Source organism: Ruditapes philippinarum, unplaced genomic scaffold, assembly GCF_026571515.1.
Source record: "Ruditapes philippinarum isolate M1 unplaced genomic scaffold, ASM2657151v2 ctg293_1_1_1_1, whole genome shotgun sequence".
NCBI classification, from domain to species: domain Eukaryota; kingdom Metazoa; phylum Mollusca; class Bivalvia; order Venerida; family Veneridae; genus Ruditapes; species Ruditapes philippinarum.
Window position 1 is genome coordinate 142,970 of NW_026856434.1, and position 27,246 is coordinate 170,215.

The 27,246-nt window shown below is 35.3% G+C and overlaps 1 protein-coding gene across 1 annotated transcript; it reads left to right on the top strand.

Annotated features, from left to right (window-relative positions):
• Nucleotides 1–26,056, top strand: LOC132746522 (uncharacterized). Its single transcript, XM_060735706.1, has 6 exons — nt 1–227; nt 7,950–8,054; nt 13,672–13,925; nt 14,804–14,978; nt 17,042–17,251; nt 22,591–26,056. Exons 2-6 carry the CDS (start codon nt 7,970–7,972, stop codon nt 22,929–22,931), a joined length of 1,065 nt encoding a protein of 354 aa, XP_060591689.1. The 5' UTR covers nt 1–227; nt 7,950–7,969; the 3' UTR covers nt 22,932–26,056.
• Nucleotides 26,057–27,246: the final 1,190 nt, after the last annotated feature.

Consider the following 27,246-nt stretch of genomic DNA (forward strand, 5'->3'; position numbering starts at 1 on the left):
TTGCCATTCCATTGTGTGTTTCCCTACGGTTAATCGCACATCTGTGTGCCATTCTATTTTTTTCAATAACATCTATAAATATTGGATATCGAAAAAAATCAAAACTCCCTGCTGGTAGCCTCTTCTTTCAGGAAAAAAAGGCAGTCGGTAAGCGAGTAACCCGGTTGTTTCAAGGGTGTATACGTTAAGGCAAGGATATATACTATTTTACACACTATAATTCGAAGGTAAGTGAATAATGATTTGTTTTACTATATATCAATTAAGTTGCTGTTATTTGTGATTTTTCTGACATATACACGTGTGTATGTATGCCAGTGCCAACAATCATATATAATCATAAGAGATCCATTCTGTGATATTTTCTAGAACGCTTTACGTATTTTGAATTTCTAGATCCACAAAGAGGCGGCGAATTGATGATTTTCCCACGAAATTTCAGATCATTGATTTCATTTTTATGAATCCATGTCTCGTATATCGATTTACTCAGTGTCTAAATTTTATAACATAGGTGGTAAATGAGCTATTGAGGATACTGCGAGAAAATTGATTTGTCGTCGGTTTTCAATGAGAGTACCAATTCCAATTATGACTAAGAGACTCCGATTGTATGGAACGCTCAATCCGTCTAAATCCAAAGTATCTGACCTTTAGTTAACCCGATTCTTCGTTTACGGTCTTAAATAGCAGATAGTTAGCTTGTTACTGAGTAATTTTCAAAATGAAAACGCCATAGATGTAGCAGACTGTTACAGTAGCAGACGCCAAAAACATCGCTTCCTACTAGGTCAAGTGTAAATATGTATATTAAAGTATGGAAGCTGCTTGGGGCCATCATATTTCCTCAATCGCCGTACCGGAACTTTTTTACATTAACCCGGGACTTAAAATTATCGTAAGTAATTATCTTTGTCCGATTTTAAAGCTTTAAATGACTTCAGTTTCATCACTTAACTGCTTTATAAGGTCTATATCTTTATGCTTTCAGAACGAAATCCTAGGTTACTGCTTTATATTTTCTCATATTTTTGTCGGAAATTTTGAGGTCAACAGGTCTCTAATCTATGGAGTATCTGAGATGAACTCTGCAAATTAAATACAGAGGGGGTCAAGTGGAACCGTCAACCTTCTGAATCTTTAGTCGATACAAAATACTGCATTATTTATTTATTTATTTATTTAGCAGGACGGCTTTAGTCAGCCGGCGGCTACAGAATCTCACCATGTGACCATTTCAGGCCAAGATTAGTCGGTACACCCGTTCCATCTGATCATGGTCGGCACTGTCCGTTATTCGACCAATACTTTATTTTGAACTTTTCCGTAAAAAAATCGTTGTGTTGAGATTGAAAGATAGGCAAGTCCATTTTAAGATATTTAGTGTGGTAAGGGGTAATAATAATTACCTATAAGTGTGAAGACTTTCACTTTTCATGTTCTAAGATAATAAAGTAGATTTTCCACCTAACTATGTCACACGAAACAAAACCCAGACTTGCTTTTATTGGCTGTAATTCTCATTTCTGTTCTAGGAGAAACATTACAAACAAATTACTTTCTTATTCAACAGTCATAGACGTTCTTGTTTCTTAAAAGGCACTTGAAATAAGCATAATTTTGGTAAGTAAGTAAACCATTTGATCCTTTGATCGATGCATGCTCTGTACATGTATAAGATATTATATAATGTGTGAGTCTAAATCACGTGCCTGGGGATATTTCTATACATTAACTTGAGTTGATCGTTTCAGATAAATTTCAGATACGTTACACTTTTAAAGTACTTTGTATATTTCACTTTTATTTAATATAAGAATATTAAATCCACGATGTATTCGTGCGTCATTTTGTCTTTTTGTCGTATCCAGTCAGAATTTTATTTTATACACGTACTTAATATTCGAGATCAATTTTCCATGAGAAATTTCGCCTCAACCGAGGTTCGAACTATCGAGACCTTGATCTGAAATTAGATGATTTTCCTACTGAGTTCAGCATGTGTTTGTGACCGTAGTGGATGGGAGGGAGTGGGATGGGACACTTCGGCTGTGTCGAATTCAGAGCATTGCAAATAAATCACTCTTTTACGTTTGATAATATTTAAAATTTTAATAGTCAATCGAGTTAAAAATACATATCTACGTTTATCTTGAAAAGGGTATTTGATTCACATCAGACTTTATGAATGGTTTGGTAATTTTAAGTTAAAACCACTATACCATTGTAATAGAAGGAGTTGAAATAGCTTTTGAAGGAAGTCAAATTAAGTCCGGTAAAGAGACTTTTAAGATACAGTTTTCGTTAAATCGACGGAAAAGAAACAACAAATGTTTATCGGTTAAAATGTTTAAATCGATCGTTAATTACTGTCTTTGTTGTCGCTCCGGTGTTAATTGGATCACACCTATCCCAGCGGTATATCTGATGTCTTATGTAATATTTGTTTACATCAGCACAATCTGTATCGATTAATATGGATATCTACAGGCAGCGCGAACTGAACTGTCGTTATTTATAATAAGGAAATCTTATTTGGCAGCACAATTTTATGTAAATGAATTCTTGTATACGAGAATCACGTCCAAAAATCTAACGCTAACAAAATTACAACAACAATAAAAGCACATCCCCAATGATAACAGAGTTCCTGTTATTACATAGATTTAGTGGTAAGAGGCGACACCAGGTATGCCAGGGTGGCTCGACCCGGTAAGATGCTTACAAATCAAGGGCTTCAATAATCTTTTCAAGCACTAGAAATTCCCGTTTACTATCGATTCCATTATGGGACAACTAATTACACGCGGTAAATACATGTTCCGAAAACTTCTTTTTCTTCGTGCAATTAAGAACATGGTATCGAATTTACGACATGACAATCGTTTTAAATAACTTCTCGCGATGTCTCGTGAAAATCAATTCGAGACATAAGGTTGACATTTCTAGCTAGATTATCCCTTGAGATGAACGTTCTGATATTGTGATGAAGCATTCGAATATTTAGTGTTTTAAGACAAAATGTCAAACTTTATGGTTCCCCTCTTTTAAAGGTTACCCAAAGGTGTATGGAGGTTATCACGATAGATATACTAACTAGCGGGTTTCTTGTTTCTAAAACTCAGAAACGAATAAATTTTTACTTCTTTAGAAAGGGCAAACAAAAAGTTCATTACGTTTACATATTGATTTGAAAACATTTTAGTTTCTTGAAACCAGAAGAAAGTAGAGTTAAATGTGAAATATTTTGTCATAAAAGTAGCAAAATGTAAACAAAGTATTATTTTGACTTCCTTGCAGAGTACTTAATCAATATTACTGTACTAATTGCCAAAACTTAACAGAAAAAGAGATGTTTCAGGAAATAACTAAGTCAATGAGCAACTTAAAAGGTACATAAGAAATAAAAATCTAAATCTTTTGAGAAATAAAAATAGAAATCATTTTACGGGGCATAATGGGCCTTTAACATTGTTGATATTTTTTAAAGATTAAGACTTATCAAGACCACTGCTGTTATGGTCAAGGCTTGACAATAATTTGTCCAACATTCAGCTCGACAATTACGATTGTGGGATGCATTTGATATTTTAATTTACTAGATTTCCTGAAAGTTTTTAAAAGGTGTCAAGAATCGGTCTGAAAAACGCTGGAATTATGCCACACCGACAAAAAACTTTGTCTTTCTGACACATTGATGACAAAAAATCAAGTTAAGTGACACATTCTCTCTGTCTATGACATTTCATCTCAATCTCTGGTGTCTGCCTTATCAAGGACATCCCTCAGAGTGACCAAAATTTACATAATATTATTCATTGAAACGACACCTCATCATATATTCGTTTAACAAGCTAGTGTATATATGTATGTATATGAAAGAGTTTTAACTGTATTATATTGCACATATAGAAATTATTATGAAGCAAAATTATGAAACAGCGACCATAACCTCTGACTTTTAAATCACTTGCCCCTTTATCGATGAGGGTTTGAATCCCGCCTGGTTAGGAATCTGCCTACTCTCCTGCGCATCGGTCGAATGTTCCACTATCGCTCACTTTCTTAACGTGATTGCATTCAGTGAGCTGCGAAGGGAGCGTAGGAATCTGCCCAGCTTGCTAACAGTAGGTCGGTGGTTGTACTCGGGTCTGAAATAATATACGAAGGGACCTCGTTTATACTTTATACCTTTACATTAATTTAAACCAAGGTAACACACACGAGGTCTCTCTCAAGCTGCAAAGCTAGAAAGTCGCCATTTATCATTAGCAGTTTAAAACCAAATCAGACACGTGCATGAACTTTTTTTTCAAATTTACATAACGAGCCCGAATAGTATCATTTGTAAATGCCTCGATAGATAGAACATTATATGAGCCGCGTCATGACAAAACCAACATAATGGGTTTGCGACCAGCATGGATCCAGACCAGCCTGCGCATCCGCGCAGTCTGATCAGGATCCATGCTGTTCGCTTACCAACGCTATTTTAAGTAGAGAAACTGATAGCGAACAGCATGGATCCTGATCAGACTGCGCGGATGCGCAGGCTGGTCTGGATCCATGCTGGTCGCAAACCCATTATGTTGGTTTTGTCGTGACGCGGCTCATATATGTATCTGGTAAACTTTTTATTAAATCACAGACGCAAAGACACTCGCATATACATCCACCCACACCACGGAAATTACCAGATAGCGTATCTAGACTAAATCTGGAATTCAATCTTTTACAAGATACTTAAAGAAATCGATGCATTATTGACAGCCGTTGTTGTAATTCATGTTTGTTTTAAACGGCATGACTGTAATAAATACTCCTTCCGACATGAACCACGTTTTCCATTTGTTTCTGTTTTTAAAGGTCCATTAAGTATCATAAATGCTATTATTTTCATCTATTCTCAAAACCTCTTTATTTTTTGGTGTTCTGTTGCAATGATTACTGAAAATGTACTCGTTTGCCATATGATGAAACAGCTTTAACTTATTTTGCTTAATAAATACAGTTGTAATGAGTAGGTATTTTGTATTGAAGTTAAACTATTACTTTGCTTACGTTGGAAAATTATTTAACACTCAGATTAACTTACTATCGGTAATAAGCATTTGACATTTTTCTACTATTTAAAGCATTAGTCAACACATGTTTGCCTCTTCTAAAGAAGAAATGGAAATATTTATTAAATTTCTGAGACAAATTGTGCCTTTAACTTCGTAAATTTCAAATCTGTTTCTATCGATTTTGTGGGGCGTCCGTGGCCGAGTGGTTAAGGTCGTTGACTTCAAACCACCTGCCCCTCACCGCTGTGGGTTCGAATCCCGACAGGGACTTTGGATTCTTTCATGTGAGGAAGCTATCAAGCTAGCTTACGGAAAGTCGGTGGTTCTACTCAGGTGCCTGAAATAATGCACGGAAGGGCACCTGAGGTCTTCCTCCACCAGTAAAGCTGGAACGTCGCGATATGACCTATACTGTGACGTATTTAACCCAATCAAACAAACAAAACTATCGATTTTGCAATATTATTTCCTCTTTATCTCTCATGCACGTGCTGTTTATTTTTAGAATGTCAAGTTTCCTTGCAGGGGGATATATCAATACAAGTTTTGCCCCTAAAACGGGTAAAAAATTGATGCCAATTAACGGAAAAGTTTTGTTGTAAATCTGTTACCAAGTCCCTGCAGCTAAATATTGGCTTTTCAAGAGAATCGTTAGTGATGGCAAATGCTTGCAAGAAGTTTAAAGCATGTGGCATATCTTTTAGATCACACATAGACTGTTTTATTGCTTTCTTTAGGGATAAAGTAGCTTTTAAGACAAATAAACAAATGTGTAAACAAATGTATACATGCATTCCAACGCATGCTGTATTTTTCTCGAGGAAAAACTTTACGATGACAGTTGAATTTTGAAACTATTTAAACTATGTGTAAGGAACTTGCTGTTTCTTTTCTCGAATTAATTTGACTGTGTGAGTGGACAGACTATATGCCATACGTTGATGGATTAGAACGTCCCGATTCTGTACTCCTGGCCTTGTATAGACAATGGTACACTTTTTCAGTGGTCTGGTTTCTAGACTAATGGATAATTGCTTTCTTTTTTATTAGGATCTGGGTAAATATAGCTGATATTCTTAAGCTATCATCAAGTAAAATTGCTGAAGTCATTGACCATTATCTGTGATCGATTTTTGGTCGATTTTTTTCCTGTATAAAATTTTGATTTCATTATACAGCAAACAGGAATGCATCGCTGATGATAGTTGAACGAAATACACCCCAGGGATATCTAAAAATCAATTTTCTAACAGTACTGGAAATCAATAACGTGAATGAGGTTGTTTAACTTTGTATAAAGAGAAAAACATACATTATTTCTTAAAGTGTGTAAAGCTACATATCTAAAGCTGATAGTGAACAAAATTAACGATTTAATTTTGAAACAAAAAGAATATTTTCAAATACCCACGTGAAACAAAAATATGTTTGTATGTTTCTAGAAATGCAAATGGCGCATGCATAAAATCATTACTTAGCGGTTAAAATGACTTTAAAAATCCTGCTTAAAATAGCAGCATTATAGTATGGTCCTGAACATTTCTACAATATTTATGTATGTTAAATATAGGGCTTAAAATTGTTGAATAATGTTGATATGATTTTAGTAATTTATTGTTTTGTATAGAAGTCAAAATTACAGAGACTCTATATTTCAACATTTTCAAGTATCGACCATAAGTTCATGGAAACTATATACATGTACAATATATAATATTGTATAATCTTTTGATAGATTTTATAAAAAAATATATAGCTTTATACGCTTTATGAGTGAATGGCACATGGTTAACGGTTAAATTTCTGTTTAGAATCTATTATTAATCATTGTTAAACACATATTATCTGTTTTACAGAATTAGAATTATTGATTTTTGAAGTATAATGCATTTTAAGAGTAAAAACAGGCATTTTTGATACATTTTCTAACAGTTGTTGCTCAGAAATGGCGTTCCCAGTACTTATACATGTACTAGCACGCTTGCTATCATTTGATATTTAAATGTTTTAAAGTCTCTCAAGTGTCTATCCATTCTGCGCATCTGTTCTTTATTCCCAAACACTGTTTGAACATGACATCGCGTGATGTGTGGATGTATTCCCAAGTGTTTGCCTAATTTAGTTGTGACACAGAAGTGTCATATAATGCTTCCGTGATAAACCAATGTTTGGCAGTAAATGCATAGATCTGCCATCACGTGACCTAACTCTGAAATTGTCAACATAATCAATAATACATCACCATACAGTAATATCATTGTCACGTAACAGAACTGAACAGAATTTGTTATCGATTTCATTTGTGCACCCTATATTGTCATATATAAATTCTAATCAATAAAATTTAACAACATATTTGCTGCCTATCGACTGGTATTCACAGACGAATTGATAAACAGGCAAATATTTTTCATCAATTGTAAAATCATTCTATTAATCATTATTGAAAATCAGTTTGATTTTGACTACCGTATTGAAGTGTCATTTATTTGTACTATTTTTAATTGTGTTAATGTCGGACAGTATTCGAAATCAATTATCATATATCCATATTTTCTTTGCCCAGAGAAACGACTCAAAGTAACCAACCGCATTATTTCGGCTCTTTCCGTTATAGTTTCGGCCCTTTCCGTTATATTTTAGGCCATTTCCGTTATACTTCGATAACTTCATAAATTATAATCATATCGTTGTAGAGGCTACCATTTAGTTTAAAGTTACCCTGCTAGAATCAGACACATTAAGTCTGACCAGGCTCCATATTGTTTAATTTTTATCATAATATCCCCCAAACTGAAAATGTTAAATTCAAAAAAAAAAATGGAAGCTAGAAAACAAATTCAGTAGGGATAGTGTTAAAGTTACATCTCATTTATTTTTCAGGATAGAAATAAGAAAAAGAAATGGACGCTCAAGTCTTTACAAAGATCATATTTGCTGTTATATGTTGGCTACAATGTAGTTACGTATCATCAATTCACACAATTGGTAAGTTGCTGATCCAATCCCTTATAAATCCGGAAAATTTCGACATACTTCGCCTTCATAATCTTGGAACATTTCGGCATACTTCGCCCCTTTCCGTGTCTTATTAAGATCAAATAAGCGTCTATGTGATCAGGAGGAATAAAAAATCTAGGTGAACTCATTTGTTTAATCATTTATGTACTCGACACGGAAAGTTACGAAATTTGTCGTAATGTCACGAAGTTTGCCGAATAGCAACGAGAATAACTAAGGTATGTACTAGTCAAGTCAAGCTTATACGAAAGATTTATTTGTCTAGCACAGCATGTTTTAATATTTGTTAATTAAGATTGTTTCAACTCACGACCGAGTTGCTGGTAAATGAACAATGTACAATTAGAGTACACTGCCAAATTGATTCCTGTGATCAAATACTAATTAATGGGAGTAAAAGATGAACAAGTAGTTTTTATACAAACACCTTCATTATCGTGCCATGAAATACCTGGTATTAATATTCTGTTTTTTTTTGCGTCATGACGTAATTACGCAATCACGGCCTGCTGCCAAGATGCCTTGTTCACTAAGCTATCTTTATCCATGTTTTCTCTAGCAATTACAAGCATAATAATATTAATGAAGTGTTTGTCTTAAAAAAAACTACGGAGACAATTGGCGACGTTTATGATAAAACACGTAGCAATGTTGTCTTCGAAATTATCGAGGTCATTTAATAAAGGCTAACCAATGATACCGTTTGACAGATGTACCGTCCAAGTCAAACCCTCCGCCAGACATGCGCGGATCCAGAGGGGATGGGGGTCAAACCCTCCACCAGACATGCACGGATCCAGAGGGGGGTTGGGTAAGCGGGTCATGGTCTTCTTAGATTTGGCTATTTTGTGGGTGGAAAATTATAATAACTCATCAAGGTCCTGGTAGGTTTTAGTGAAAACCTAGCAAAAATGTAACTCATGAAGCCCTACTCCCTGGAGAAACTAAATTCCAAATTCCATATTTTTTTTACCTATTTTCGTAAAAAATATGGATCCTCACCCGTGACATGGTTCTCCCGGGCGGGTCACGGGCACCTACAATGGCCGTCCGTCGGCGATAGTGCCAAAACGTTGTAAACGATATCTACTGTAGCCATTGATTTAGAAATTTATGTATACATGTAGATTTGTTTGCCAGATCAGTTTAAGTAATAATCATGATGTATGTCATCTAAATTAACTCGTGTATGAAGACCCATACTTCTAAAATACGGAGACAATTCATGTTAAAATTTATATTCTTTTATCAAAAGAATTCCTAGGTAAGCGTTGCTGTTGTAACAGTTGGGAACAATCATCTGTATAAATAGAATAACTTGATTATTATTGGGAAAAGCCTCAAAGCTATTGATATACAGTCTCTTGTATTTGTAGTTACAAGAGTTCAATAGTAACATTATGGCTGTGCTGTAACACATGTGGATTTCCCAGTTCATACACGACATAATTTTTCGATCAACGCGGATTTCATGCCAATAGTGTTTTCCTCTTTTTCGATACATGTTTATCTCTAGTACTGTTTTTATGTGCTAATAAAATACAGAATAGCTTTGATCACTTCTTCTAACATTGTCGGGGGGGGGCGGGGGGGGGGGGGGTTTACTTGGGTTGTGAGGAAATAGAATACGATTTTTTTTCAAACATTTTCTTATTGATATCTCAACAATTGCTCGTGAAAATACACACAATCTTGTATTAAACATCGTTTTTAAAAGTTTATAAGTTATAAATAAAGTTGAAAAAATGCCAGCCTCCCTGGAAGTTCTTTAAACATTTATAACAAAATGAATTCTGGAAACTTCAAATCGTCTGTACATTATAGAACGTTCAAAAACATTTAATCTAAATTCCATTCCATCATAATGAGCTCGAGACAGCAGATCCTCCATTCTTGTGCTAGCTATAGATTTATTATACAATGTACTGAATTTATGTGAATCATTTTCTTTGTTTTGACATTTAATCTGCCTTTGTTTTTGTTGGTAAAAGTACACGGATCCCAAAATCGAAATTCCGAAATCATCAAACAGCCAACTGTATCATGTTTGTTCCGGTTACACGGAAGCGCAGGCCGAGCTGGTTTACGTGTCTGATCGCGACCATCCTCCAGATTATGTGCTAGCGGGTTATATTAACTATAGTCCAAATCGAATACGCTTATGAAGGGAGGTTCAGTTAAGGATCAGATAAATTATTCATGATTTTTTTTTCTGGAATAAGTATAACATAGGTTACTGTATTTTAGAAGCGTCAAAAATAGAGAGCGCTGTAGGAGCACATTTGTCTCGGAACACATTTGTCTTACGTAAGACCGATGCGTTCGCATTTGTCCCACGTGAGACAAATGGGACCTCAAATGTCTACCCCAAAACACTCATTTGTGTGACAAATGTGCTCCGATCAAGTTTTTTAAGGGAACAAAAAGCACATTTGTCTCATGTTTTTTAAGGGACAAGAAAGCACATTTGTCTCATGTCATTTGTTATGAATTATTTGTCACATATTTTCCCACGGTAGATTTTGTTTTAGAATCGAGGTTCGCCGTTTTACTTCATCATAAATAGGTTTGCAAATGTTTTAATATAAAATCTTAAACCTAAAACCTACACAGTGGAACTATATATACATGTATTTTAATACCTCTAATTCAAGAAATTTGATTGGCTAAACCTGAAGCACGACATTCCTTGGTACAATGGTTAAAGTGCGATGGCACGATGGTACGATGATGAAAACGCGATGGTACGATGGAGAAAACACGATGATACGAACGTGAAACAACGATTGTATGATGGTGAAACAACAATGGTACGATGGTAAAACGTGATGGTACGATGGTGTAAACACGATGCTACGATGTTGAAAATACGTTAGTAAGATGATGAAACTGCAATGACATTATGATGAAAACGCGATATTATTTTCACCATCAAGTCAACGAATCATCGTATTTTCACCATCCTGCCATCGTTGTTTCATCATAGTACCGTGGTGTTTTCATCATCGCACCATCGCGTTTTCAAAATTGTACCCTCGTGCATAGTGGATCAGAGAGACAAAAGTTGTTGCTTATGTCCAAACAAAACAACGTAATCAGGCGATGTTTAAACGATACAATATCGTGACTCGTTTCGCATCTCGCTGGAATCTCGCGCCTCGCTTTGCATCTCGTACTTCGACGTGAGACAAGAAAATCCTTCGAGGCCAAATACCGCTAAATAGTATTCCCTTTATAATCTATATAAAACGGACGTTTTTCGAAGATCTACAAAACATAGCTAGACTCATTTTAGAGAACAAATCATGAGTTATGATAAAACTGATAAAAGTAGGAGTCATGCATCTCTTAAGAAAATGTCTAGCGTCACATTTGTTAACATAAAATCACTTACATAATCTGCTATGACGTGGAAGAACCTCCAATATTAAAATTGAAATTCACTTTATCAAGTACAATTTTACCAAAATGTCAAAAAGATATCAATGATGAAATTTAAACAGAAAATAGCTTAAATTTAGACGTCTGTGGCCATGCTAAGAGAAAAAATGGTGTCCATTACGACAAGGCCAGATGGCTCCGCGCTGGTTCCTTTACCATAGTCAAACCTTTGAGAAGCACAGACACGAAGCGATGCGCGATATTTTACCGAGAGACACGACATGAAGAGCGAAAGTTCGACAAAACATGACGTGAGGCACGATATTCTACTTTGACATCTCGTGGTACGGGATACTTCGACATTGCGAGATCTCGTGTTACAATATCGTGCATCGATTCGTGTCTCGTCGGAATTTCCCGTCTCGCCCGATTATGCGAGGCCGATATTCCATAATTATTGCATTACCCGGATTATTTTAGGGACTCATACACGTTGTAAGAGCTTTTTCAATGGCGGATCTGTCGGAAAATGGCGATATTTTATCTGACGAAAACAAAATATGTATGGGATGATTTTCTCATTTTCTTCCTGAGATCATGAAGTGGCCTCCGTGTCCGAGTGATTTCAAAAAACCACTTCCCCCTAACCGCTGTAGGTTCGACACTCCTTTGGGGCGTCTAACTATTCATGCGAGGAAGCCCAAATGCGGAATATGTACTTATCCTCGTGCACACGCAATAACTATCCCTTTAGAAAGTAATAGCTATCGCTGCGCACGTAATAGTATTAGTATCGGATGGCCACGTAATAGCTATCGCTTGCGCACGTAATAAATAAGAAAATACTATGTCCCGTTTATGCAACCGTAGATTGCTTAGACTATTTTTAAATCATTTATAAAGCTTAAAGCATCCACAATCAATAACGATAAGAAAGGACACTCTGTATATATGTTTGGGCTCTGGATACTGTACTGGAAGAAATTTTCATTGTGACATACAGAACAGGGATATTCTTTAAGTTAATATGTGACTCCTATGCAGAGGCAGGAAGTGTTTGATTGACCGGAAGTGACCTAAAAACGGTATTATAAATACAGAAAACACAGGACAATTGCTGATAGCCGGTATATGGACGAGCATAATTATAACCTTTTTAGAATTTTATGAAAGACTGTGAGACAAATGTGCTTTGAGTGTCCTTTCTATTGCTGGTCGAACACATCTGTCTCATTTCCAATTTGTCGTAAACATGAATGTTTACGAGCACATCGGTCACACATCGTGAGACAAATGTGTTCCGAGACAAATGTGCTCCTACAGAGCGCTTCTTGGGAGCCGTGTTATTGGCAATCCGTATGGATATATAGATTTGTAGATAAGGCCTAAAGGTCAGGCCAGCTGTAACTGGCATTTCTAAATTACGGAAATGAAAGAGGGCATATGAGATATTGGGTGGCGTGGGTTGGCTTTTTCTTCAGAGAGACGAAATGACTTTTTGATGATACCAGATTGTCAACAATAATTATACGTTATGTAATAGAAAAAGTCGAACAATTGTACGAGCGGGCGTAGCCCCCGAGTTATTAATAAGATTGCCGAGTGTTTTGATGTTCTTTCTCTTTTGTTTCATAGTCACACGATCCCTGTTGTCACAATATGAAACCCCAGAAAAAAGGAACCAATCACCGAGCATCTAAATATGATATTTCTGTCGCTTTCCCTGTCTCTGCCGTCAAAATATATAAACCCCAGCAAAAATGAACCAATCAATGGGCATGCTCCGGAGTGCGGGTAACTTTAATACCGCACTCCAGTTAACGCACTGTGCATTTATGTATACGATTTAACACTGACATATTTTCAACAGAAAGGTCCCCAAACTATTATACAATTTTATTTAAATGTCAAATTTAGTACTCATTAACCCATATAATTAGGCTTTATAATGATATTAATAATAATAATGATGATGACACCAGAACTAGTTAGTTCCAGGACATGCGAGCTTATAGATATTATCAAACTAACCTAAAACTTTCCAAAGCGAAGATATGTAGTCATAATAATAATGATGCCTTTATTTACAGAAGGTACTGACGAAGAAACACAATCGTAAACACAAATAACATACCTTAATTTTAAATGTTGCCTTTTAGATAATATAAATATGACATAATTATGATATAAATAATGTTTTCAGTGAGCATGGACAAGAGAAAGACACCAGAATGTGGGAAAGTTGTCGAACTTGGTCCATCACATGAAGTGAACTTACAATCAAATGGTTTGGCACCGGCTGGCTACTGCGGCGTTACCGTGTTCACGCCGAGAGAAAAAGATGGCTACGTCTGTGACGCCATATGCGTGACGTATAAGAAAGCGTATATACATTCGTGTCAGGCAAAGGTCAAATTTGTAGGTCACAAGTTCCGGAAAGGAGGAGATTTAGTCAAGGTAAACTGAATACATGTATTTCATTACTGAAAGGCTGTTTTGTTAATAATATTAATGTTATGCCATTTATAGGTGATAAGGTGAATGGATGTATAACACGATTACATGTGTATCTTTTGATAAAAAAATATTTTTATAATAAAAACCGCCCCCCCCCCCCCCCCAAGATTAATCACTATTTTTGCCCCGGGTTCCTGGAAATATTGACCATGATTCCGGATTATAGATATTGCTAGTTAACAACAATACCTCGCTTGTATTATTTCATTACTTCCTCCGTTTTTCTACTGATTTTTTTATCATTTTTAAGCTTCCATTTTATATCCCCCGCCGTTTCCTTTTGTCGTCCGCCCTTTTATATCGTCTCTCCTTTATCTCTCGCTCGCACCCTATAACTCGCGCGCACCCTTTATCTCACACGCCCTTTTTATACGCACCCTATAACTCGCGCGCATCCTTTATCTCACACGCCCTTTTTATATTTCGTCCACCATTCTTTTATTGGTCGTCCTTCTTTATTTCGTCCTTACTTCTTTTTGTCAGTTCGTAGGGGCGTCTGTGGCCGAGTGGCTAAGGTCACTGACTTCAAAACCACATCAGTCTTACCCCACACCGCTGCGGGTTCGAATCCTGCCAGGGAAGTTGGATTCTTTCAAGTTAAAAAGCTATCCGGCTAGCGTACGGAACGTCAGTGGTTCTACTCTATTTGAGGTCTTCCCTCATCCGTAAAGATATGAACTAAACTGTGGTTGTGCAGCGTAAAACAAAATTAAAACGTTATGACAGCTCGCACGTTCTCTCGGAGTACGAGACTGTCCTAAAATTAAGTTTGTTTTGAATAAAATTTCAGTCTGAAAATTTCTCAATTAAAATTACAGGAGTACAATTGCCACGATCAGAGTAAAGATGCGTTCTGTTGGGATGTTGGCTCTGTTAGGCTGGAAGTGATCGAAACCTACAAGTATTCTTACGTTGATGAGAACCCGCTGTACGAGTTCGATCTGGACATCTCGGCAAGGTGTACCAAAGACAAGGTCAGGGACCATAGTGAAGGTATTCAATTTTACCAAAACACCGTCCAATAATTTGTGAAACTGACTTAAAAATTGGAACTTTGCGTTGTTTGTTCTTATGAATTTATAAGAATCCAATATCAAAAGTTTCTATCGTTTTAAGTCCATTTTGTAATGCGTTTTCAGGGAAATTTTAGATATTCATGTTTACTTGTGTGGCATATTTTAATGGTGATAAGGGGTACTCTTGCTCTGGATAACTACTGTAGTATTACATTGATCACATATAATAGCGACACCATAAACGTTTAAAAGTCATACAAAAAAAGCACACTTAAATTGAAATTTCGAATTTCATTGCATTGTTAGTTTATTTGTTTTGAGGTCATATGTGAGGATAATGGGGTTAAAGACAAGTTGATGCAGCAGCATTGATTGTTACAAAATTATAAACTTTTTTTCAAAGTTTAAATAAAACCAAACGGAAAGCTTCTGTATTACAATCTTATTTAAGTAAATAAATGCTAACATTGGCAATACCTACTCACTAGTAACAAATGTTGACATAAAAGTCGGCCAATAAGCAAATAAATGCCTTTAAATTGTCCGTTTCTAGTACAACAACTAAATACCTACCATTTCAACGTCACAAATTTCTTCTGGAACTATTCATCAGCATTGCATGCTTCTGCGAACAAAAAAATGTTAATTGGAGCGATTTCTTACTAATGAATTATGCAAACTTTCCAAGCGGAGTTACCTCCCTTGGGATGCCTTTATTGATGAGCAAATTGCGTAAGTATGTATCAATCCGATACTAAAAAAATTGAGTCCGCTGTAGCAAGGTTCTGTTTCTCCTTCTACAAGTAATACACTGGTTCCCATTCAAAATGGCTGGCCATAGATAAAAAGATGTGCATGGGGACCAGCCTAATCAAATAAATCTTACTTATTTCTGTACACATTTAATCACGATCATAATTGATTGGTCGATTGTTTCAATAATTGTTTCGGAATGTTCTAGACATCTTCGTGGCCATTATTCCTTCTCCGTGAAATGAGATATCTCTATTTAAATGTATTGGTGAGAATAATTATAGACTAATGATAGTAAAGTGAACGGAAATTGTCACAGAGGGCGTTAAAGCAGCACGCCTCCAGATAAATGCTAATTTTCATGAAAATTTTTAAAATATGTTTAAAGGTATATTAATGTGAAGTGACCAAAAGGAAGCAATTTACACCTTATTAATTTCATTTACAACTCATGTAAATTACTTAAATGAGGTAAAAAAAAAATATGCAAAAAAGCCCTTACTGCGTTAGTAACACAGTAGAAGTATAGTCATAATATTGAAAAAAATCAGTCATTAACACATAAAACATGTCAATAATTACTTGAATCTTTAATATTTTTACATTTCTTAAGTTTAAGTAATTTTTTTTTAAGTTTGGAGGCATGTAGCTTTAAATGTTATATATAAATCACACAATATCATACTAAGAAGCTCTCCCGAAGCGTGTATGCAAAAAGGGAAAAAAAGGAAAGATATATAACCATTTTTAATGGCATTTACAGACACTAGTTAGACTGTCCGAAGAACTTTACATTTCAGACGCTTATTAAATAAATAATGTAAGAAAATTGTCTACGTCTGTGACATAAATTATCGTAAAATCGCTTTATTTCTCTTGAGATTTTACGTGACTTTGATAGCTATCTATTTAATAGTCTGATCTGTTTTGTTTCACGGTACATTGTAGCGTGTATTACGTAAAGGTACCACTTAAACTGGACAAAATCTCTATAATTTGTCAAGCACTGTCTACCAATGAGTGTGAAGACATTTTAGTAAAAATACGTATTCCGGAAAATTCTGGAAAAACAAATTGACACTTACAAGATACATATCATAGACGATCGTTGCAGACGACAACATTCGTCCTCTATCACCCTCGCACCCATAGAACAATTTGTTTTTGCGTTTTGATTTTCAATCGTGTTTAACACGGATTGTTGTTTTTATAGATTACCTTGTTGTTCTTGTTTTTCAATAGGAAACTTAAAAATTAATGAACATATTAATTATCTTTAATTGACAGAGTACTACGCTTCTAGAAAAACATCTGAAAAAGACGAACATCAGACGTATGTGGAGGGCATCGCAGTTGGCATATCTTTAGCTTGTGTCTTCCTTATTGTCCTATTTGTAGCCTGGTGTTACACTAAGCACCAAGCAGTTTCCGGCGGACCTTCTTCCTCGTCGTCGGACAGAGGCACCCGACAATCAAGCAGCAATACTCATAAGAAAGGTAACCAATGATGTATAGGGGTTTTATTGATTTATTTTTAATTTATTAAAAATTATAATCAATGATTTCAATCAAGCAAGTACATAAAATGATGGAACATGTTCTAAAGAGCTTAAGCATGTGATGCATCGTTAATGTAAGTCTTTTGGCTTTGAAATAAGCTTTCTTAAACAGAAAAAAAAGAACATTGCTTTTAACTTCTTGCTTTTGGCACTAGTAGTAAATAACCTTTTTAAACATTTACTTCATTCTGATTTAAACGTTTTCTTGAAATGATTTAGGCCTTCAAGAGTTTTACAGGATATTTAAGCAAAAGCAATTTGTCCCTTGATATAATGAGTAGATTAATTTTTGTTCTGGTAATTATTATAAGAGAGAATACCAAATATAGATTCATAATAAGCCTGCCTTGCGGCTATAGATGGTGACACATGTATAATCATTAAAAAATGACAAATATAAGATAAGTTCTGGTTTTAGAACAGGCTTGGCATGTGTGCGTTAAGTTTTTTCTTTATAATTCTGTAGAAAATAACAATTTTTGTGTTTTATTTTATTTTCTACATATAGGGCACCCAATTTTTAACTTTAAAGTCAAGTCTCAACAACTAAAGAGTGAAAACCCCGCTGAAAATGTATAAGCAGGTAGCCATGCTGCGTCCCCCTACCTCCCACATATTTTTAATGTTGTCCCCATGCATCAAGCTTTCATATAATACTCTCATTCTTCCCTTAACCTGCTGAATTTCTATAATAGATTTGTGCTGGTCTACTTAGAATTTGGAATACATGTAGTTCATTCGAATTTCAACGGATTTCAATGTCAAAATACACTGTGCCACCAGGACCATACAGAGCATGGTCGGGTTACAAAGACTGGACCTGCTCTATCCTGGTGGCAAAGGTTAATTACTTCCTGTCCAAGCAGGCTAAGGGTTGGCATTCATGTTTTACATCATATATCCATATGTACCCCATATGTGTTACATAGAAAATAATGTTGCGTTTGATAATGTGTTATGTGGGATAAAAGGTGTGATATTTATGCAATTTTTATTCTCATATTTTACATTTTATCTTAATTTCTAATAACAACCATGATGCATCAGGATAAAGTATCAGACGTATTCAGTAAGCTATTCGAAGTGTGAAACATTTTTATTTTCGGATATGGGTTCCGCCGGATGTATTAAAAGCGTTTTATTGGCTATGAGCGAATAACGCTGGCTGAATTTATTTAATAATGATTAACAGGATTAAAATTAAATGGGATTTATCTACTTTTATAAATCAATTTTAACAAACAAATATCAGTTACGCTGATATAATCAAAAAAAAAAGAAAATATATTAATTCGACTTTGTCCGAAAAATTAGTCTATCCGAAAATACCGTCAGTTTATAGCTATAGAATCCGGCGGTAACTTCTTATTACGATGAGTTTTATTTCAAATCATCGCACAGTTTCTTTCTTGTGTGTATCATTCTGTCATCCTCACCCTTCCATAATAGTTTCAATAAAAACTCCAGATCTGCATTGTTCTGCCTTTTTGCGGAAGTGAAAACCCACGTAACAAATAGGCTTTCTCCGTAAGATAGACTTAATGAAGTTATCCGAGATGTTCCGATTGTGAAAGAACATCAACTTTGCTCGAGACTGGTATCGTTCTATCGCACACTCTTTACCCATCATGCAACATATTATCATCCGCACATTTATTTTCATGTAACAAGCGTTTGGCTTTGCATGACATAGCATGCAAAGGAGTTTATTCAGGCAAAAGCGATTAACTATGCACGACAAATAAATCTAACTTGCACATGAAAATGCAGATTGGACCCTGTAACGATGTAATGCTACATTTGGAAAAGGCGGAAATAAATTCGCTAGAGGCTTAAATTTTCTTTGTTTTCCTTTAACTCTAAGTCTTTTATTACCAAAATCAATAACGTTTTAAGTTTTAAAGGAAGAAAACTGATTTGGATGTCTAAAAGATTGATTTATTAAGCTTTGATTTAGTTATGTTTCATGATTTGAACCAATGCAGAAATTACCAGTTCTTTGTTTTGTTCTATTTCAATCTTGTCGATTCGTATAAAAAAATTGTCACTTGACACTTTTTTCAACTTTGTCCATTCCACACACTAACTTGATCTCCTGTCTCACAGACACTTTTTCCACTTTCTCCATTCTTCACACTGATAAACTCTCCTTTCACTTTCTCCATTCTTCACACTGATATACTCCCCTTTCACTTTCTCCATTCTTCATACTGGTATACTCTCCTGTCTCACTGCCACTTTTTCCACTTTCTCCATTCTACACATTAACTTACTCTCCCGTCTCATTGACAGTTTTTCCAATATCTTCATTCTACACACCGACATTCTCCCCTGTCTCACAAACACTTTTTGTCCACTTTCTCCATTCTACACCCTGACTCACTCTCCGGTCTCACAGACACTTATTCTACTTTCTCCAGTCTTCATACTGGCATACTGTCCTGTCTCACTAACTCTTTTTTCACTTTCTCCATTCTTTACACTGACACACTCTCCTGTCTCACTGACACTTCCTCAACTTTCTCAAATCTAATCACTGACATACTCTCCAGACTAACTGACACTTTTCAACATTCTTCATTCTACCTGTGACTTACTCTCCTGTTTCACTGACACTTTTTCCACTTTCTCCATTTTGCACACTGACTTACTCTCCTTTCTAACTGACACTTTTCCACTTTCTCCATTCTTCACACTGACTTACTCTCCTGTTTCACTGACACTTTTTCCACTTTCTCCATTCTTCACACTGACTTACTCTCCTGTTTCACTGACACTTTTTCCACTTTCTGAATTCCTCACACTGATAAACTCTCCTGTTTCACTGACACTTTATCCACTTTCTCCATTCTTCACACTCACTGACACTTTTTCCACTTTCTCCATTCTTCACACTGACTTACTCTCCTGTTTCACAGACACTTTTTCCACTTTCTCCATTTTGCACAATGACATACTCTCCTGTTTCACTGACACTTTTTCCACTTTCTCCATTTTGCACACTGACATTCTCTCCTGTTTCACTGACATTTTTTCCTTTTTCTCCATTTTGCACACTGACTTACTCTCCTGTTTCACTGACACTTTTTCGACTTTCTCCATTTTTCACACTGACTTACTCTCCTGTTTCACTGACACTTTTTCCACTTTCTCCATTCTCCACACTGACTTACTCTCCTGTTTCACTGACACTTTTTCCACTTTCTCCATTTTTCACACTGACTTACTCTCCTGTTTCACTGACACTTTTTGCACTTTCTCCATTCTCCACACTGACTTACTCTCCTGTTTCACTGACACTTTTTCCACTTTCTCCATTTTTCACACTGACTTACTCTCCTGTTTCACTGACACTTTTTTCACTTTCTCCATTCTTTACACTGACACACTCTCCTGTCTCACTGACACTTCCTCAACTTTCTCAAATCTAATCACTGACATACTGTCCAGACTAACTGACACTTTTCAACATTCTTCATTCTACCTGTGACTTACTCTCCTGTTTCACTGACACTTTTTCCACTTTCTCCATTTTGCACACTGACTTACTCTCCTGTCTAACTGACACTTTTCCACTTTCTCCATTCTTCACACTGACTTACTCTCCTGTTTCACTGACACTTTTTCCACTTTCTCCATTCTTCACACTGACTTACTCTCCTGTTTCACTGACACTTTTTCCACTTTCTGAATTCCTCACACTGATAAACTCTCCTGTTTCACTGACACTTTATCCACTTTCTCCATTCTTCACACTCACTGACACTTTTTCCACTTTCTCCATTCTTCACACTGACTTACTCTCCTGTTTCACAGACACTTTTTCCACTTTCTCCATTTTGCACAATGACATACTCTCCTGTTTCACTGACACTTTTTCCACTTTCTCCATTTTGCACACTGACATTCTCTCCTGTTTCACTGACATTTTTTCCTTTTTCTCCATTTTGCACACTGACTTACTCTCCTGTTTCACTGACACTTTTTCGACTTTCTCCATTTTTCACACTGACTTACTCTCCTGTTTCACTGACACTTTTTCCACTTTCTCCATTCTCCACACTGACTTACTCTCCTGTTTCACTGACACTTTTTCCACTTTCTCCATTCTCCACACTGACTTACTCTCCTGTTTCACTGACACTTTTTCCACTTTCTCCATTTTTCACACTGACTTACTCTCCTGTTTCACTGACACTTTTTGCACTTTCTCCATTCTCCACACTGACTTACTCTCCTGTTTCACTGACACTTTTTCCACTTTCTCCATTTTTCACACTGACTTACTCTCCTGTTTCACTGACACTTTTTCCACTTTCTCCATTCTCCACACTGACTTACTCTCCTGTTTCACTGACACCTTTTCCACTTTCTCCATTTTTCACACTGACTTACTCTCCTGTTTCACTGACACTTTTTTCCACTTTCTCCATTTTTCACACTGACTTACTCTCCTGTTTCACTGACACTTTTTCCACTTTCTCCATTCTCCACACTGACTTACTCTCCTGTTTCACTGACACTTTTTCCACTTTCTCCTTTTTCACACTGACTTACTCTCCTGTTTCACTGACACTTTTTCCACTTTCTCCATTCTCCACACTGACTTACTCTCCTGTTTCACTGACACTTTTTCCACTTTCTCCATTTTTCACACTGACTTACTCTCCTTTTTCACTGACACTTTTTCCACTTTCTCCATTTTTCACACTGACTTACTCTCCTGTTTCACTGACACTTTTTCCAATTTCTCCATTCTTCTAACTGACTTTCTCTCCTACCGTTATAATGACATTTATACTCGCCTTCCCAACACACCGGATATGATAAATTCTATCAGATTCTTTTCCCAAAACGGGGCAATTTAGAAATAGTTTTTTCTGAAAAAATTAAAAGGTACCATTTATACCCTGTTGACAATGTGGTACATGAATGGGGTAAGTGAAACCACATATGATTAACAATTTAAAATCCAAAAGAAAAAAGTGAGATGCACTGCTTAGTATATATACATGTACAAAATATCTTTTCAAGCAGCTTAACTCATTGCATGGTATAGTATAACACTTTAAGCTAGAATTAAATTCGAACAAATGAGAACATTTTAGAAAATAAATTTCTAGTCGATTATACTCTTCAATTCTATTTTGAATGAAATTTTTGACTTTCTTGTTTTTGTCAATTTTTGGACGAAATATTTTTTTTAATTATTTAATTAAGAAATTATGCTTATGTTAGGAAGGGAAATGTATTTATCTCGATTTCTTCCTATTTTAGGCAGTATAATTTCATCATTCCGCAAAAAACTTCACATCAGACAGAAAGCCGCTCAATCATCAGACGAACCGGAAGCAGTTTATCGTAAAACAGACACTAACGAAGAACAAATTCCTGCACGTGATTCAGATGTTACTGTTCCGCTAACGAAAGAGTCCGATCATGAAACATTTGAATTAGCCAATGAAACTCTCGCCGAGGACGACAAAAGTGATCAAGCACGCGAAAAACATGGCGGCGAAGACTCACCAAAAGATGGCGGCGCGGAAGGATCTAAACTAGATCCACCGGAAGTAGTGATTGTGCCGGGAACGCCTGAACCATCGGAAACAGAAAGTTAGAATTGAAATTAAACTGTGTAGACTTATGTTGAAGTTTTTTCTATAACAAAACATATAATTTTTCTATAAAGTCTAAGGTATTAGTCTTTTGATTAATCCTATATTTAGGCGGTTTTTTGTTGAGAAAAGGGCCTACATATTTGACAAAATATGGCTTCTCGTTGTACAATAGTTCCTGCATTTCAAACAACTACATTTGTTACCTAAAAACTAAGTTTGTTGTATGCATATTATTTAAAAATTTGATTCATATGAACGTTTACGCCAGATGTTAGATTTTTTAAGAGATCTCTTTGTCATTCCTTTGTGCGGTTTTCTTCCGGTATATGTTGGTCTGATGATATTGTTAGGGATTTATTGTTACATTTATTCCAGAGCATGAAAAAATGATACACAAATCGATTTGATGTTGTATACACCAGTCGTTAGTAACCCCGACCCCACCCTCGGGAAAGTAAAGTGGGTAGCGGGGGGGGATGAGGCAAGCTTTGGTTATATTCTGTCTGTCTGTACCTCATTTGGACAATGCTCTTATTTTGTTCTGGCGCCAAAGAAGTCGGGGATATGTCTGTTACCAGGATTTTTTAATGTCCAAAAGTCAAGGTCCCCACTAATCTTTGGGGTTGTGGGAGGGGCAGGGTTGCAAATGACTGGTGCATCATTTGTATTTGTATGATTTGAAAATAGAGGTAATCTTAAATTTATGTTTAAAAATATGAATGTGAGAATGTAAATTTCATATACATGCATGTATATTTGGAGTAGACATATAGCTCTACATGATTTTGTGCAATTTTAAAGAAATGTATTTGTATAGAAATGTCAATATGCAAATGTTTATGCAAATTAATTTGCTAAAATGAAGATTTCCTGAAGATATCGAATCAGTCATTATTATACTGTGTAGTATTTCGGATAGATTCAATTCGTCTGAAAATGTAGGAATATGTTGTAAATTGCGGTAATAATATATGTTGTATGTAGGTGTTTTTGAAAATGGAATAAATATCATTTGACGGTTTCATATGTGATTCTATATAATGACAAATGTTGATTTACAAAAAAAAATACAGTATTACGAAATTAACCAGATTGGTGTTTAAAGGGAGGTAATTATCTTAATAATGGGCACTATTAGGTCAGCGCCGATGATCTCCCTTCATTTCTCAGTTTGCTAAACTATTATATGGCTGGGAAACTTAACATGTACATATCTCTTCACATAAAATGCCTTGATCTTTTGAGAATATAAATGGCATATATATTTATGGCAAGTACATATTTTAACAATCGCTGAACATCATTGTTTACTATTTATGTATTAAAGGAACTCCACTGAGGTCCAATAGCCTAAAATAATAAAATTTGAAATTCTTTCTTAAACCAACTGGTACCCTTAAATTTGAAAACCAAGCAATAGATACTCGGTATTAAATTAATAATCGATTTTATGCGATATATGGTCGATTTGAGTGAAAAGCGTTGCAACGGTTTTCATTTTTGGGTCAATTGTCATCATTTAAAATTGACTCTTTCTAGGAAACGGAGTGAGCGAATGATCTGAAATTTTGTACACGAGTTATTGGTCCAGACGTAAATCTAGTTATACAAAAATCTTGAAAAAATATTTTCGGTCCCTTCACGTAAAAAAACCTCAGTGGAGTCCCTTTAAACATGTCACAGATAATGTCAATAATTTTGGTTTCCCTCTGATGAATTCAAAGTGGCTTACTGCCTTGATCCGGAGGCTAAACTACCAACTGCACCACAACGTGATTAATTTTTACTTAAATTATTATTTCTTATTTTTAAAACTTATTCTCCTCTCTGTTATTAAAATAACACGAATGACACTGGAGTAAATGGCAATAAAATGTATATATCAACATTATGGTATGTATACATGTATGTAAACAATATAATATCGTATCTAAAGCTTTCACTTCCTAAATTAAGAATTTGTATAATGGATTTGTCCAGCAGTGAGTTTGATTTAAATGAGTTTCAGTGTCAAAAAGTGAATCAAAGTGGCGGCATGGTCGAGTGGCATCAGACTAGTAAACTAATGATCGCTAGCCGCACTGGTTCAAACCCTGTCAGGGGCAAGTCGTTGTTTCCTTGGGCAAGAGACTTTACACTCATTGCTCAGTACTGGTTGGTTCCAGGAACAGATTCGAAAGCGTGTCTATAAACTTATAGCTTCCTACACAATCGAAATAAAATAAATTTTGTATAAACCTAAATCATGAATTTGGGCAGCCATTATTATTAATAGTGCAAGTGATAAATGCACAGACTGGCCTGTGGTTAGAGTGCAAGTATGCACAGGCTGGTCCATGGTTAGTGTGCAATTATGTGCAGACTGGTCCATAGTGTGCCTGTGGAAAATTAAACTGAAGAAAAACCCCTACAGTAACAAATTTGATAAATTTAAATGAGTCGTGCCATGACAAAACCAACATAATGGGTTTGCGACCAGCATCGATCCAGACTAGCCTGCGCATCCGTGCAGATCAGGATCCATGCTGTTCGCTGTCAGAATCTGTACTTGTAATTTGGTTTGTAAGCGAACAGCATGGATCCTGGTCAGACTGCGCAGATGCGCAGGCTGGTCTGGATCCATGCTGGTCGCAAACCCATTATGTTGGTTTTGTCATGGCACGGCTCAAATGTTTTTTGTGAGACAGGAGAATAACAACACAATGAAATAACTTTATCAAAATTATGCGTTAATTTGATGACATAAAATCAATGACAGTGCAACCTGTGCTGAACAACACCCTTTGTGAGATTGAGACAAAGATTTTGTTTTTTGTTGAGAGATCTTTCTTAAGAGAGGTTAAAGTTGTTATGAAGTCTTAATTTGGATTGAAAAGATATTGCTGATGTTTATGTTTTAGAGATTATGACGTGGCAGAGGTTACAATGTACTTGGTATACATGTACGATTATAATACAGTTTTATCCGATTTTAGTGTTACATCCGAATATGTCTCAAGATGTGTTTTACAATAAGTTTAATACGAAAGTAAACATAATAAATTAAAAGACAATAATAATAGATATATTTGCGAAATAAATGGTTTGACAATAACAAATTATAGCATTAGAATATAAGCAATAATCCTGCCGCTGCTTATAAAGAATTTATATAGTTATCAATATAGGTAATAATAAGTTAAATATAATTATTTGATATATATTATTTTTTATTGTGTGCCGCATGGGAATCGGTGTATTTGTTAACGTTTTTTATTTACTTTTGTAATTTTGCACACTCAAAAAAATAGATAAAATAAAACAGGGGATACAATGCAACATAAATATTCGTATTGAAAAATGTCGTCTGCTACAAGAGTTGTCTACCCTGCTGCTTCTGTTTTAAACATTATACACAAATCTATGTACACTTAATACTTCTTAAAAGTATACAGTATATTATGTATTTGATATGAACTAATAACAGAATAGCAATGTTCTACTTAATATGAAAGCGGATTTAATAGAATTTTTCAAGTGAGTGATTGCAATAACGAACACGTGTTTTAGTCGATAAGATATTGCAAGAAATATATATACAATGTATAAATGTTTATGTTTTTAAGTAGTAGTTTGCCAGTTTATAATGTCTCCAAAATAGCATAATTAAAAAAAATGAAGGCATGTTATAACAAACCTTTTGAACTTTGGTACACTGACATGCTGCCTTTTCATTCTGCAAATCAGATAAAAAAATCTCAAATAAGACCTGTAGGCCAGGGCCTATAAAGCCCTAAAAATAGAACCAGACTGTCCTGCACATCCTTGTAGTCTGGCAAGGTGCTTTACTCTAGGTAGCTCAATTTTCTGTGTTTTCTTATTAAACATCCCTGAAACATATAAAAGAACGTTCCAGATTAGAAGCAGGGCGATTCCATTCTACAAATTCAGCAGGTCAATTCTTTAGAAATGAGTTGCCAGTTGATTTGGTCACATATCTTCATGTAGAAAGAATATAATAATATATAATATATTATTTTCATATGTATACTAGTATATATATGTTTTATTTTTCAAGTGACTGATTCTGGGCCAATGGCAAACATGTATATATTTTTCATCATAATATAAGATACACTTTCTTTTTTTACCTATATTAATGTTCATATTTGTATCAATGGATATACTTTTATGACTCAGTGCTTGAAATGTTGTTGGCTTTATTAAATGAACATACCGGATGTTGTGTATATATGAATGTATTTTTCATGTCTGTTTTATTTTTAAATAGTGATATAATGACATGATACATTCCACACATGAAATACAAACTTTA

Excerpts from the sequence above, each read along its gene's own strand:
- LOC132746522 (XM_060735706.1), top strand. The coding sequence starts at position 7,970 with ATGGACGCTCAAGTCTTTACAAAGATCATATTTGCTGTTATATGTTGG. Across the intron at positions 13,926-14,803 it reads AAGGAGGAGATTTAGTCAAG|GAGTACAATTGCCACGATCA; the intron begins GTAAACTGAATA and ends TTAAAATTACAG. Across the intron at positions 14,979-17,041 it reads GGTCAGGGACCATAGTGAAG|AGTACTACGCTTCTAGAAAA; the intron begins GTATTCAATTTT and ends TTTAATTGACAG.